The 13,759-nt window shown below is 36.5% G+C and overlaps 1 protein-coding gene across 3 annotated transcripts in view; it reads left to right on the top strand.

Annotated features, from left to right (window-relative positions):
• CMC2 (C-x(9)-C motif containing 2) overlaps positions 1 to 9,955 on the top strand; it is a 14,814-nt gene extending 4,859 nt beyond the window's left edge. For all 3 annotated transcript variants that reach the window (XM_009332291.1, XM_009332292.1, XM_009332293.1), the window contains 3 exons: positions 2,093 to 2,229; positions 6,173 to 6,244; positions 8,382 to 9,955. In XM_009332291.1, coding sequence (XP_009330566.1) covers positions 2,149 to 2,229; positions 6,173 to 6,244; positions 8,382 to 8,456 — 228 coding nt within the window. In that variant the 5' untranslated portion in view covers positions 2,093 to 2,148 and the 3' untranslated portion in view covers positions 8,457 to 9,955. The remainder of the gene's footprint in view (positions 1 to 2,092; positions 2,230 to 6,172; positions 6,245 to 8,381) is intronic.
• Positions 9,956 to 13,759: the final 3,804 nt, after the last annotated feature.

Raw genomic sequence — 13,759 nt, 5'->3', positions numbered from 1 at the left:
CGGTCGGAGGCTGAATGATGAAGAGACTTAATAATCAGCTGGGTTCACACATGTTGAAGTAATGCGCAGTCATTGAGCAGGTCACTCTCACAAGGGAATGCTGACTCTAGTGCTATCAAAAAAACCCTACTGATAAATTTAAAACATATTGACTGTGTGGCATGCAATCAAAAGCTGGTGGCAATAACACAGCAGGGTTCTTAATCACTTTGCTGTTACAGTCGTGTTCCTGCTGTCATATTTCTGAAAGTTCATTTGTTAATTTGTTGAACAGAATGCTGAAGCAACTTGTACAGTTTCCAACTTGTTCTGTGCTAAGAGTATATGTAGTGTAATATTAGACTTCCAGATAGTATGGGGGAGATTTTTGAAAGAAATTACATGTGTGTGCAACGCTATGTGGAACATATTATCATGGGTCTCAACAGGCTTTTAAATCTGTTTGGTTTTTTTAAATTTTGTTTGCTTGTGGGAATGTGACTCTTGTTAAGCTGAACACATGATGGGAAGTACTGGGTAAGTTAGTGTACATACCTCTTCAAGTTGAATATATTACTTGAGTATTCTAGGAATAGCAGTGTAGATTATAGCTGCCAGTACTGCAGCTGAATATTGGGATTTTACACTTGCAAAATTTGACCGCTGACTTAGCTCATCCGTTTAGCCGGAGTGTTAAAACAGTGATGGCTGCTTAGTACAAGTTGTAGTGGTTTTTGTCTGATGTATTGCAGCTAGAAAGGTGATCTCTTTGGGAGGAGAAGGAATGACAGAATACTAAGTAAACAAACAAAAAAGGCATCTCTTTAATTCAATGGCAGTATGGGTCACAGAAGTAGAATTTTGTCAAGACGAGCCCATTTGTCCTGGTATGAACTGGACTTAACTTCACCAGGGAGGGAAGAAGAGATCTTCCACAACAAAGATGTCATCTTATTTCAGCCATTATCATATAATGCTTTCATCCTTTTCAATAAAAGATCTTGCAAATTACTTCTGGGAATATTTTTTTAAAATGGGAAGTAATATAAAAATTTATTTCTAGAATGAAGTTTGCTCCTGCTCCGCAGAACCCTGCAGAAAAGGACCTGAGGGTCCTGGTTGACGTGAAGTTAAAACATGATTTAGCAGCGCACCCTTGCGGCAACAAAGGCTAACAGCATACTGGGCTGCGTTAGAAGAAGCGTAGCTAGCAGGTCAAGCGAAGTTGTTATTATTCCCCTCTTCTTGGCAGTCTTGAGGCCACAGCTGAGACACTGTGTTCATCTTTGGGGCCCACAGTCTAACAGAGATGATAAAAACCGAGTCCAGCAAAGGGGAAGCTAAGAGGGTCAGGAGGGTGGAACAGCTGGCGTATGCGGCAGGTTAAGGGAGCTAGGCTGCTTTAGCATTCGAAAGAGAAGACTCGAGGGAAACCCAAATGCGGTCTTCCACTACCTGAAGGAGTGGGGGATTCATGTAGAAGACAGATCGAGATGCTTTTCAGAGGAGCACAGTGAAAGGGCAAGAGGCAACAATGTGAAGTTGCAGGAAGGGACATTCCAATTGGGTATAATTAAACTTCATTACTGTTTTGATTAAGTAATTAAGTACTGGTTTTTAAAGCATCATCAATGCTCTGGATCAGGATTTTTTAAAGAGTATGTAGATAACTAAAAAAGATGCCAGTTCTCAGAGTGCTGTAATGAAATATCATCGTACTTCCTGTTCTGATCCATCTTTGTATAAGGTAGAAAGTAAATGACATATACTTAGCTTTTTTAAAGCTAGAAAGAAGAAAACTGAAGTAGGAAAGTGAAAAGATAATATGCAGTTCAAGAAGGATTAATGCTACTAGGGAGTCCCTGAAAATTAAAATCCCAAATGCATGCGTATGTCCATGGTAACTAGAAGTTTATATTCTTTGCTAACTTTTAATATTTGGGCTGTGTAGAAGAACACACTTGCTGGTTTTAATTACTTTAACTGTGTAATATAAATTATACGTATTAAGCTGCATTTTGATCTAAAATATTTCTTGTTAATACTGTGTGATAATATCTTAAGTGGTTAACTCAAACCTTTTAGTTATACTTTCATATTTTGATGTTGTCAGGTGGAAGTTTTCTCAGATTCTTGTCCTTGTACTACTAAAATTATCCCTAACTAAAGATGCATCCAGACCTGTCTCCTCATCTACACACTGAAGAATGTAACCTAGTTATCAGTCTGCTCAAGAAGTGTCACAAGGAGGTAAGGAGTTTTGAGCAGAGAAAAGAGTGGGTGGGTTGGGGAAATGAATGTCAGATAAATTACTGAGAATATTATATGATCATAGAGAGAAAAACCTCCTCTAGGCAGAACAGCCATGAAATGTAGCTAGTACGTTTTCACTGAAGAGGTATCTGACAACTGTGTGTAAAATTTTGCCAGTGATTTAATTAGGAAATAAAACATGCCTTAAAATTTCCTGTGCTACAGCTTGACAAGTATGGACCTATTTTAAGAATTGAAATAATTTCTGCACCTTTTAGTACTGTGGGCTCCTCAAAAAAAAAAAAAAAAGCAACTTCAAATGCCCTCTTTTTGTATGCTCACAGCATTTCCATATTCCAGCTGTCCACTGGGCAGATGCTTCAGTCTATTTATAAGCAGACGTGTTGATGGGGATCCGGACATGCAGCATGCCTTACATTCAGTGCTTGGAGAGCTAAATGTGAATTACTGTTTGACTGCCATCTTCTTAATAGGCACCTACCCAAGGATGTAAAATGCCAAATTGTCTTCAGACTTCTCAAGGCTCTTCATTGCTTCAAGAAGATAAAATCATCTCGCTTGTTTAAAAGCCTTTTTTTTTTTTTCCATTTGCTCTGTAGCAAACCTCTAGATGTAGAAGCGTCAGCCCCTGCAATGAAAGCTATCTGCAGCATTGTTGCAATGTTAATTATTTTGCCAGTTCTCTTGTATAGTCTAAATAGATGTTCTGTACAGATATATTTCTGTGTTAAGGCATAAAAAGTTCAATTTCATAGTTTCCACTGAGACAAAAATATATTTAAATATTGAATATGAACTTGAAAACAATGGTTTACAGCATTACCCACAATCTACGATATTTTCACCTCCATGTTCAGATATGCTGTTTATATTTTTTTTCGTAATGCAGTTATCCATAAATTCTAAGACAATACATATGTTAGCTTTACTGTTTTGAGCAGAATTCTAAATTTTTCTTTGGAAAAGTCATTACAGGAAGAAAACCAAGGCTGATAATACACAAAATGCGTGAGATGAATGTTTTGTATGAAAGAGGAATAACAACATTTTTGCACATTTTAAAGTAGCTAAACTAACATATAAGAAAACTTTTGCAGTACCACACTTTCTTATGATTTCTAAATTACAACAATGAAGGGAGCAGAGTTTTAATACTAAAATTCACTTGTAATGAGTATACTGTACTGGGTTTGTTCAGCAACATTTAATTGGTTTTTGTTGGCACTTGTAGTGCAATATCTTGAAATGTAAGCACACTGGAATCTGTTGATGCCATCTCATATGTGGTACTTTTCATACCATTGCCTGTCTGTCCCTATGCACTGTCCAAATTTTTTAAACCTAAGATACAAAGTGCTTGTACAGAACATCTCCAAGCTTTAAAACTAGAAGTTGTATTGAGTGTAAGAGTTATGCTTTTCTTCTGAGTTCTAAAATTTTAATTTGCCTAAAAATGCTTTAGGTAATTTGAGAGATTGTAGAGTTGGTTTGTTTGTTGGTTTTTTTTAAATAAAAATGAACGTTAATATACAACCATCATAGGCTTTTTGTATAATGTAGCTTATTAGACTACCTTGAGTTTAAGAGGGAACTGGAACTAAAAGGTGTACTTGAATTCCTTGGCAGCAAGTGATTGAAAGGAATCTATTACCAATTTGACTTGTGAAGGGACTAGGAGCAGCAATAATACAGTCATGCACAGGATTATATTATCTTGGTTTTGTTTGAAGTTGATCTTTACATGAAGAGGAATTACTTTTGTCAGTCTTGTGCTCAACTATGAGAGGGTATTTGTGCTAGCAGTCTCAGAACAGAAAGGGTGAAGATGGCTTCTTTCACACTCAGTTGAAAGGAAGCAATACCTTTTCGTTTAAAATTCAAGGGGAATGTACTGAAATACTCTTTTAAAATTGAAGTCACTGAAATCTGAAAAGTCAGTATCTTAATCAGTTATCAGTGACTACCTGCTGTTTTGTTATAATGCCAAAATGTCCTAAGAACCTTCATCTACAATTTAAATTAATATTCCTGAGGGATGAAAAGCATTATTTTTTAATGGGGTGTCCTGTGTGTGCATTTTCACAAAAATCAGTTTGACTTACTTTATTCCTAATCTAGAACCTGCCCATTATTTCAAGTTTTGCATCTAGTGAGGAGAGGTTAATGGGATTCCTATGTGATGTCATTATTTTGATTTTTTTTTTTTTTTAAACAACTCCACTCTGGTGCTAAGTGTGTGCTTTAAAGAGACTTATTTTTATAGGTGGCAGCTGAAAGAAATGCATATTGTCTTGCGATCGTATCACTGTAATAGGCGTAATAATTATTTTTGGGAAACTGATTCTTTTTTCCTCGTAATCTGAGCCAAAAGGTTGACAGCTTAGGAATCTGGCTAAATAAACAGATTCAACTCACTGTATGCACTAGTAAGAGTGGAGTTAACTTGAAATGTGAGTGCTCACCTCGAAATTTAACATGCAGGTATGGGAACAGAACACAAAATTAAATCTGTATTAGCTAAAATGAAAATGTTGTAAAAGCAAGATCAGTTTGCAGTAAAGTGACCATTTATCACATGCAACTGCTTCAGAGTGTCATCTGATACCCTTTATAACGCAGAGAGGTATAAACAAGCTAATTATAGTGCTGCTATAGTTAAGTGTTTGTCATAATCTTTATTAACCTATTCCTACTTTCAGTCATGTTCTGTTGGCTGAAATCTTGTCCACCGTTTGTATTCTTAACAGTGTTCCTGTATTTCTTGTATAGATCCATCTAGCTGCTTATCAGCTACAGAAATGCACATAGGTTTCCCTCTGAAATACGGAAGTGACTTCATTCTCATCTGTTTTGTTCCTCATGGTCTTTTTTTTTTTTTAATTCATTAGTTCTCTAAAAGATTGGGCAAATTGTCTCTATTGATTGTATAGCTGTAAATATCTACTAAAATCTCCACTCCTTCAGGTCTTCTGAATTGCTTGGATGCTCTGTTACGAGATTCTGCTATGAGATTCTGTGTCATGTTAGCAAGCATCACTCTGAAAAAGTAGTCCTTTTAGAAGGATGCATTCTGAGAGTGATTTGATGACTGATAATGCAAAATCACTTCAGGAAATCCTGGCTCAGAGGACAGATTTTTATGGTGAATATCATCAGGTTAGCTGGGGAATGCCTTTGTGAGGACAATGCTTGCAGTTTTTCAGAAACTAAGTAACACTTCAGTGTGCATAAGGCCCACAGCTGAGTTATGTAAAGATAAAGATGGTAAATGTTACCATAAAGATGGTAAATGCATCTTATTTATTAACCTCAAGATCTGGAGAAACTTAATCCCCCATTTTTTATACTGGTTCTAACATTTCAGTCATTTAAGCCTAGTGCCTGCATCTTTTGGACCAACAACACATTCTTCATGTGGTTGGGATGATGTAGCATCAAGTCTTTTGCCTCTCTAGGTCATGAAGAAATAATGAAAACTGAAGCACAGAGGACATTGTCTCCAGGATGCCTGTAGATCTCCCTACATCTTTCTATATCACAAACTAGTGTTCAGATTTTTTTTTTTTTACATTATTCAAGCTAGCGTGAGTGAAAGTTGTAAGACTGATTCCTAGATCAATAAAATATATGTTCTACATTTAGACATCATAGCTTCAGCTTAGGTATCCTATTCTAGTCTGGTTATACAACACGGTGAGTACCTTCAACTCGCAGCAAGGCGGAGGTGGTTCAGGTGAGGTTCAGGAGTAGCTCTAACTTCTAGCTACTCAGTAAAAAAGTTACAAAGCATCATTTTTCAAAAAAAGGAAAAGACGACCAGGATATGTTGCAAAATGCAAGTGACTTCTAAGAAATATAGAGCTTCAGAGGAAGAAACCTTTGAATTGTAATTTTTTTTTTCCTCTCCCTAACTTATCAGCACAACATTTTGAAATTTTTTGGCCATTGCAATGATATTGACCGTGAGATGCGGAAGTGCTTAAAGAAAGAGGTAAGAAACAAATTTACTACGAGTTAAATGCTTAATGAAAAAAAAAAAAAAGTCCATGGGATAGAAATAGAGTTGCTTTTTACTAAGTAGAACAAATAAAATAAATAGGCCTTGAAATGTAAGCACATTCTGGAATGGGCATTTGAGACAAAATTTAAACTTTTTTGGATAAATTTGTCATGTAAAATCTGGCTTTAACAAATGGTATGGTCTATTTTTGGATATACAAAAATAGGCAAACACATATTTTAACCAGACAAATATTGCAAATAGGAACTGACACTTCACAGGTTTCTTCTGATATTTTATTTTTTTTTAGTAGTGGTATTTGCACAGAATAGAATATACAGTAGTAATGGTCACTTCTGCATGAGTAACACTTACTACTGAAGTCAGTTACGCTGACTGAAACTACTTGATGAGTTGCTGAGTTAGGCCCTAAATGAAAATATTGCTGCTTAGGACTTACTCATTGCTGTACTACATTTGTGGATACGAAGGAATGGAAAACTCTAGGAGTCTAAGTAGATTAAATAGCTAATGGGCACATTTTCAGAAGAGTATCAACTGGTCTTTATATTTGTGGTTGTCATGCCTACATGACAGAACACATAAATGAACTTTTCACACACCTTTTAACTTGCAATAGTACATAATTGATTTTTGACATAAATTTCACAACCATGTCTAAAAAAGGAGACTTCAAGTGTATGATAGCCAGAACAGTTTGGGCCCCCTCTTTTCTTCCTGTCAGTCTATGGGATTTAATTTCATGTGCTTGTGTCAAAATACCATTTTCCGGCCTGCCCCCCCCCCCAACTGTAGCATAGATCTGGAAAATAATGAAGTAAAGGTTCTTTCCATGTAATCTTCTTTTTCTTTGTTCCATTGAAGCCTTTACATTAAAAGGAGTTCTGGATGGCTATATTTGTCTGCCTTCTTAAAATATGGCTACATTGATATGCCATTACTAGGAAGCCCCTGAAAGGCTGTTCACAAGTATAGAATAAGTACAGATGTAGCTTTTAAAGATCCATTGTTCTCATTCTACATAAAAACATGGATGGGTTATTGAAGAATTAAATACTGGTATGGGAAAAAGTTAAGCATTCTGTAAATGTTAAGTAATGTTTCGGGCCATTATTTCAGTTATAAACCAATCAGTATAATGAGTGAAAAACTGCAAATCCTTTCCAAAATCAATCTCCTTAGTAGTTTATTACATTCTATACTGAATTGAGTATTTGTGGGTTACTTGGGTTTATTCTTTATACCAATTATTAAAAAAACTGAACAAATATATACTCTAACCTAAGGCCAAGAATAATTTGCTTCTCGTGAAATATATACCAAATCATGCATTGATTTTTAATTTTCATTTCTTTTAGTCATGAAAAGGTTTCCTTTTTGGCTGCAATGAAAGAAAGTTAGGCTCTTCAGTCTTCGGGCTTTTGCTAGTGCGGGGCCATACTTGAAAGCATGGTCGTCTTATGCATATATCTAAACTGTGAAGCCTTTCTTGATTCCCTTTTACACTGGAGTCCCGTCTCTGTTGTGTTTCTTTTTTGAACCATAAAAAAACCCAAAACACCTTACCCTCATTCAACCCAAATTTGCCTTTGTTCCTTTCATCTTGATATACTACTTTATCTGTGCATATAATTAATGACCAGGATCAAAAATAGACCAAGTCTGTGATGACAAATTCGTGTTTCAGAAGGCAGACACGCTTACATTAATCAGTATCTTTTAAAAGGAAAAGAGCCTGACCTGTGCTCTAGAATAGCACCAATGCAACTTTTTTCCTAGTTCATGTGTGAAGTGTAGCTGTTGTACGTAAGATGGCTGTATAATTAAGTTCCTCCATAAGATTAACTGAATCTTCTTTATTAGAATGTTATAATACTCTTTAGCTTAATAACCTCAAACTTAGAAACATATATTTTAATCAAATAAATGTTAATTTCAAAGTAAAAATGAACCAGTATATAGGTATTAACAAGAACTGCATTTCTAATGCATCAGTCAAAAGATACTGTTTCTGTTCCTGACTAATAAACGCTCTCTACACTTTTAAATTTGTCTTATCTGTTTAATGATAACAGCTGATCTATTAATTTCCTTATCTGTCTTCCAGTATGAAGAAAACAGGGCCAGGAACCAGGCGATGCGACGGAGGCTACTTAACGCTCACAAGAACTCAGAGAAGTGAGCTGTGCTGTCGTTGGACAGCTGCGTCTCAATAGGGACACTCAGTTGAAAGTTGACAGAATACTTCTTTCCCATCACCAATGCCTCAGCCTGTGGTTTGTGAAATGGTGAAAAAATAAATGCACCTAAAACATACTCATTCCCAGCAAGGCAAACAATGTGGAAAAAAACATATAATAAATGATCACTCACAATTTAACTTAATTTTTGATCTCTAAAACAAAACTATTGTGGCAAGTCTTTGTCCTGGCATAGTTTTGTTATGATTGTTAAGTAATGAGGAATCAGTGTGTGTGGAGTATTACGTACTCAAGGCTGCTATATTCCCTACCTTGTGTTGAGTTGCATTTATTTCTTTGTGTTTCATGGTTTTTCTTTCATCTCGTTTTTTTTTTTCTTCTTGCAAAACACTGAATGACTTTTCCATCATTCTTTGTAATGTTGTGATAACACTACTTAAATGAATTAGCAAAAAGAAATTTTAAACAGATGTGTCTTGAAATTGGAAATTGCCTATCAAGTAATAATTGGAGTTCTAGTATTTTTATTGGAGCTAAAATGATGAAACTACCATCTTCCACTGAGAAGATTAAAAGTCCTTCCTGCCAACCATACGTACAGTGTAGACTGTTGTAAGACAATTTGTTCATCATACCCAAAGCAAGCGGCTTTAGAAATTCAGAATGGAACATTTCCAGGGATTTACAAAGCATTGCCTTGATTTTTGTTGAGTATAATCAAAGTGTGCCGAGTGATTTTTTGAAGAGGAGTGCTGCCAAAAATACAAGCTAAATAGTTCTTCCACATACTCTGGTACAAAGGTGAAGTCATGTTATGACTATTGCTGGTGAAGGAAAACTCACATTGAAGTGAAAGAAAGTGTAACTTGCCTTTCAGCTAGGCAAGCCAACTAGTATTGTGTTAACCAAGTTGCCTTGTTAGCCTACAAGAGCTGTTTATTTGCTATCAAACGGCAGAAAGTCCTCAACAAGTCTCTGAATTCAGAAGATTTGATATTAAAACATATGTTGCTTTGTGCAGTGATGGAGCTGCTTCTCTGGGTGTCTGCTGGAGTCACCTTATTTTTAAATGACTTTTGTGTTCTGCCTAGCAACAAAAGACTATTTAAAAAAAATAAATTTTATTGAGCCAAATATACTAAGTGTCTTGAAACCTTTGAAGAAAAGGTGCCTATTCTACAATGAATTCTATGGTTTGTTGTAAGAACTGTTGTTGACACTCAATCTTGAAATTAGTACACGCACCTGTTTTTGGAAGAAAGCTGTATTTTGTGATCTATTTTGAAAGATTAATTAGAATAATTTTACTTATTTTTCAATACCTGGATGGACCCAGTTAAATTGGTAAAACTTAACCACAAACGTTTTTCAGTCAAACTTCCAAGAAAAACTGAAGCAATTGTTTCTGCATCTTTTGACATGCTGTCTGCTTTCTTAGAACAAGTAAATGATGCATTATTTGAATTAAATACTTGAGTGGTTGGAAGTGGTGCAGTCTTTTTACTGGTACTCTTCAAAAGTATTTTGAAGAGTACTTTATAGTGAAGTTCCCTAATGGGGAACTCTGCATCCTTGATCCTTCTTCCATTTGTGATGACAAGATCTACTTCAGGCAAGCTCTTAATAGGATTTGGTGATGCTTGTAATCTTTTAACTAAATAAATAAATAGAGAATTGTCCTAGAGATTAGGTTGAGAAGCTGATATCTGAGTGCAGAAGCACCAAAGCTTTTCTTTCTTTCATCAGCTTCTATGAGTCCAGATCTTTCACTAGAATAGCAACAAAATAAGAATCCAAGAGCCATTTAACACAGCTCATTAGTCAGAATCATATTTTCAAAGATCAATGTGCTTAATGAATGAAAGACCAAATGGCATGCACAATTGTTATTGATACTTTGAACTACATTTAGCAATAAATCTATTTTACAGATAAACTTTGTTTACCTAGTGAAAGTATGGTCACGTTCATCCTTCTGTTTCTCTTTGCTAATTGCCCACTAGTAGCGTGATATGAGATTGCCCATTGATTCTTGTGGTTTTGTTCCTTTTTTTGAGAGGGGTTACGTTGCTAATTTGATCCTGAAGCTGAGAAACACTAGTGTAATAATACAATTTATCTGACAGAGAAAGAGGGTAAGGGTGAAATGGTAAATGTGGGTTTTTTGTTTCCTAAAGTGAGCCAAGTGGTGAGTAGGGGACATGTTGGCTGAAATAAACCTTGTCTATAAGGACTGTGAAGACACTTTATTGTAAAGTCATTTGTGTATAGAAGCATTTTCCTCATTGTTCTTTCTGAAAGAGCAAGTTTGAGAGAGAAGAAAAAAAGAAATTTGATGGAATTTTCTGTTGCATCGTGTGAGAAGCTCTTAGGCACTTCATGTGGGAAAGTGAAGAAGGGGGAAGTATAAACAGAAAGGGCAAATGGCAGCTGTAACACAGACCTGGCCAGAGCAGTGCGGTTTTTCCATATTCAAGCACAACAGAAGTCTAGAATACATGGACAGGAGGAGTACAGAGCAAGTGATAACTACCCAGCAAAATCCCTCCAGCTCTACCAGAAACACCTGGTAACTCTATCATTAGTGTACTTTTTCTTGCTGGGAAGTGAAATGCTGACATCTTGTCCTGGTAACTCTATCATCAGTGTTCTTTTTCTTGCTGGGAAGTGAAATGCTAACATCTTGTTTTTCTCCCCCCCCCCCAGTAGAAGGAAAGATATTCTGCTGCATAGCAGCAGCATAATGTTAAGTACAGCAGTGCTAGTTCTTGCTCTAGTGTTAAGCTCTGCCTGCAAAAATCACTGTACTGGTGCTCAGTTCTACTAGGAATAGTTTGAAACACGCGTTGTCTGTCGGGGGAATCAACGTGAGATATATTCCAGCGAGTGCTCAGTGGCTAGATCGCCATAAATTAACTTAGGACACCCTTAATCTGCAGTGAGTGCCCTGGCACAGCATAGCTTTGCCTCACAAGCACAATACCAGAGCATAAGCAGCACCTATTGCATACGTGTTTGTGGGCTCCACACTGACAGGGAGATAAGAACTCAGTACATCACCATCTAGTCTTTATCCATTTTAACCTTCATCTCTGCTTTCTTGCAGTTAATTTAATAATTAAGTTGATAAAGAGCTATAATACTGGCTTTGATGTACTATTTTTTTTATACCATTTTACATCTCATCTCATGTATGGCCTGCATCTCTTTTGCCTAGTTTTTGGACTTTTTGGCATCAAGGGAGCAAAACGTGCCATATCTGCATGGTTCTTTATACAACAGGGTTTGAATCTGGTATTACTGTTAAGCTGCAGTGCTGCATGTTAATATATTATGAATATACTGTTTGTCTTTGCCTGTTTCACTCTAGTTGGTAACACCCTCAAGGAATTATGGCAGAGGCATTTGTTGCAGATAAGGGCTACATGTAGTTTCTAGACCTTGCAGTAAAACCTTGATTCAGTTGAGCTGACCATTTGTACAATTTGGGTGAGGACTGCAGTCCTGTGAGTGTTCTAGCCACTTGCTTTTTCCCATCTGATTCCCAGCTGATACACCGGTTATTCAAACAGTTGGGGTAATTGCTGTCAAACACAGTGATGAGCTGATTGTGAATTTTATAGGCATGCTAACTTCCTAAAAATCAGGGTGTACTCAAAAAAAACCCTGTAAGAAATACAGTCTTGGTACACACTCCACAGGAATGATTAATATGAATAACTATTACTAAAATACACAGTTGAAAAATTAGTTATTCCTACCATAATTGTGAATCATTGTAATTAATATTTCTGATGTGTTACACACTTTGCTAAAGCTCTACACCACATGAATAAAGTGTCTTCAACAGTTAGGCATTTCTTCATGTTGGCACTGCCCGTGCTTTAAAAGAATGCGTGACATCTCATATAAAATCTTTCTGGTATAAATGAAAACACATTTCTGTGGAATACCTAAAATTATGTGAACAACAGGAAAACTATGATATTGGAATCTGACAGTTCAATTAAAAATGAATTATTAACACTTCTGCTTAAGCAAAGGGGATTCTCTACCTGGACAACATAATGGATTTTAGGGCTGTAGACTTAAGTGACACATTCAATTTTATTAACATTCCCTAAAATGGAGTATCACAGTAAATCTTAGTGGTCCCATTAAATTCTCTGTTTATTTTACAGAGCCTTTCACTTGTAATTTGCTAATTCTAATTCTACTTGGCATAACAGGAGGAACCTGATGAAGTTAATAGCCCGTGCTCTTTCGTAGAGGTGATTGCATCACTCAAGGTAAATAGGTATTTGGTATAACTGAGGCTCAGTGGTAACCATGCTGCTCATCAACAGAACCTGCTTCGTGGTAAATTAAGGTCTACGAATAAGAACTTTTAAGTGAATACTAAATTCACATCAGGTTCCCCAAACCTATTTAAATTGCTGTGTACCAAAAAACATATCAATGGGAACAAAATATATATTGAGCCTAAAAATGGTTCTTGTGAATTGTCATGCTTTAAAACAATTCTTTTGAACTATCTGGTGACATTTTAAAGGCTGGGAACTTTGATATGGAGCTATCACTTTAACCAGAGGCATTTATTATTTTTTATGTACACCCCTAGAGAAAACAAGCTACATTTCAAAAAGGTAACTGCAGAAAGATCTTCGGGGGCATTCATTACCTGGACAAGATCTTACTGATGGCGTGACAAAACTCATCCCCAGTACAGACATCAGCCATCCAGAATCTGGTGATTTGTTTTGGCTTGGGAAAAACGTCAAACGCCTTGAAGAATACAGACGTGTGTAACTAAGTTACATCACAGGAACCCAGATACAACCATCTCGTCCCCAACATTCAGGTGCTGAAAGAACAGGTTACAAAATATGTGTTTTGTTAGCATGAAATCAGTGGTCTAATGGCAATACTGTGTTTTTACAAAACCTTTGATTAAAAACTGTTCCTGACCTTTGCCGCCAGCAACCTAGGGCTGGACTATTTTGACTGGAAGTAAATATGTGAAACATCAAGCTAATTTCTCCTCCAGCACTGGGGTGAAATGGTTATTCTCCACGCTTGGATCACTCTGCTTTTTTTTTTTTAAGTTACGCAGCTCTTCCCACAGCGATGTTCTGCATTGCGAACCCAATTGATGACTGCAGTTCCTTCCAGGTGGTCCGCTGCGTACGGCGACGCCACTGGGAAATCCTTCGTTTACAGCCTGCAAGGAAGAATATTGGGAATTTTTAGGTATTTTCCCCTGGCAGAGCTGCTCGCTGTCACG

This window comes from Pygoscelis adeliae, unplaced genomic scaffold (assembly GCF_000699105.1).
Source record: "Pygoscelis adeliae isolate BGI_AS28 unplaced genomic scaffold, ASM69910v1 Scaffold18, whole genome shotgun sequence".
Classification (NCBI taxonomy): Eukaryota; Metazoa; Chordata; class Aves; order Sphenisciformes; family Spheniscidae; genus Pygoscelis; species Pygoscelis adeliae.
Note: the sequence above shows the minus strand (reverse complement) of the source record. Positions and strands in the feature narration are given on the sequence as shown.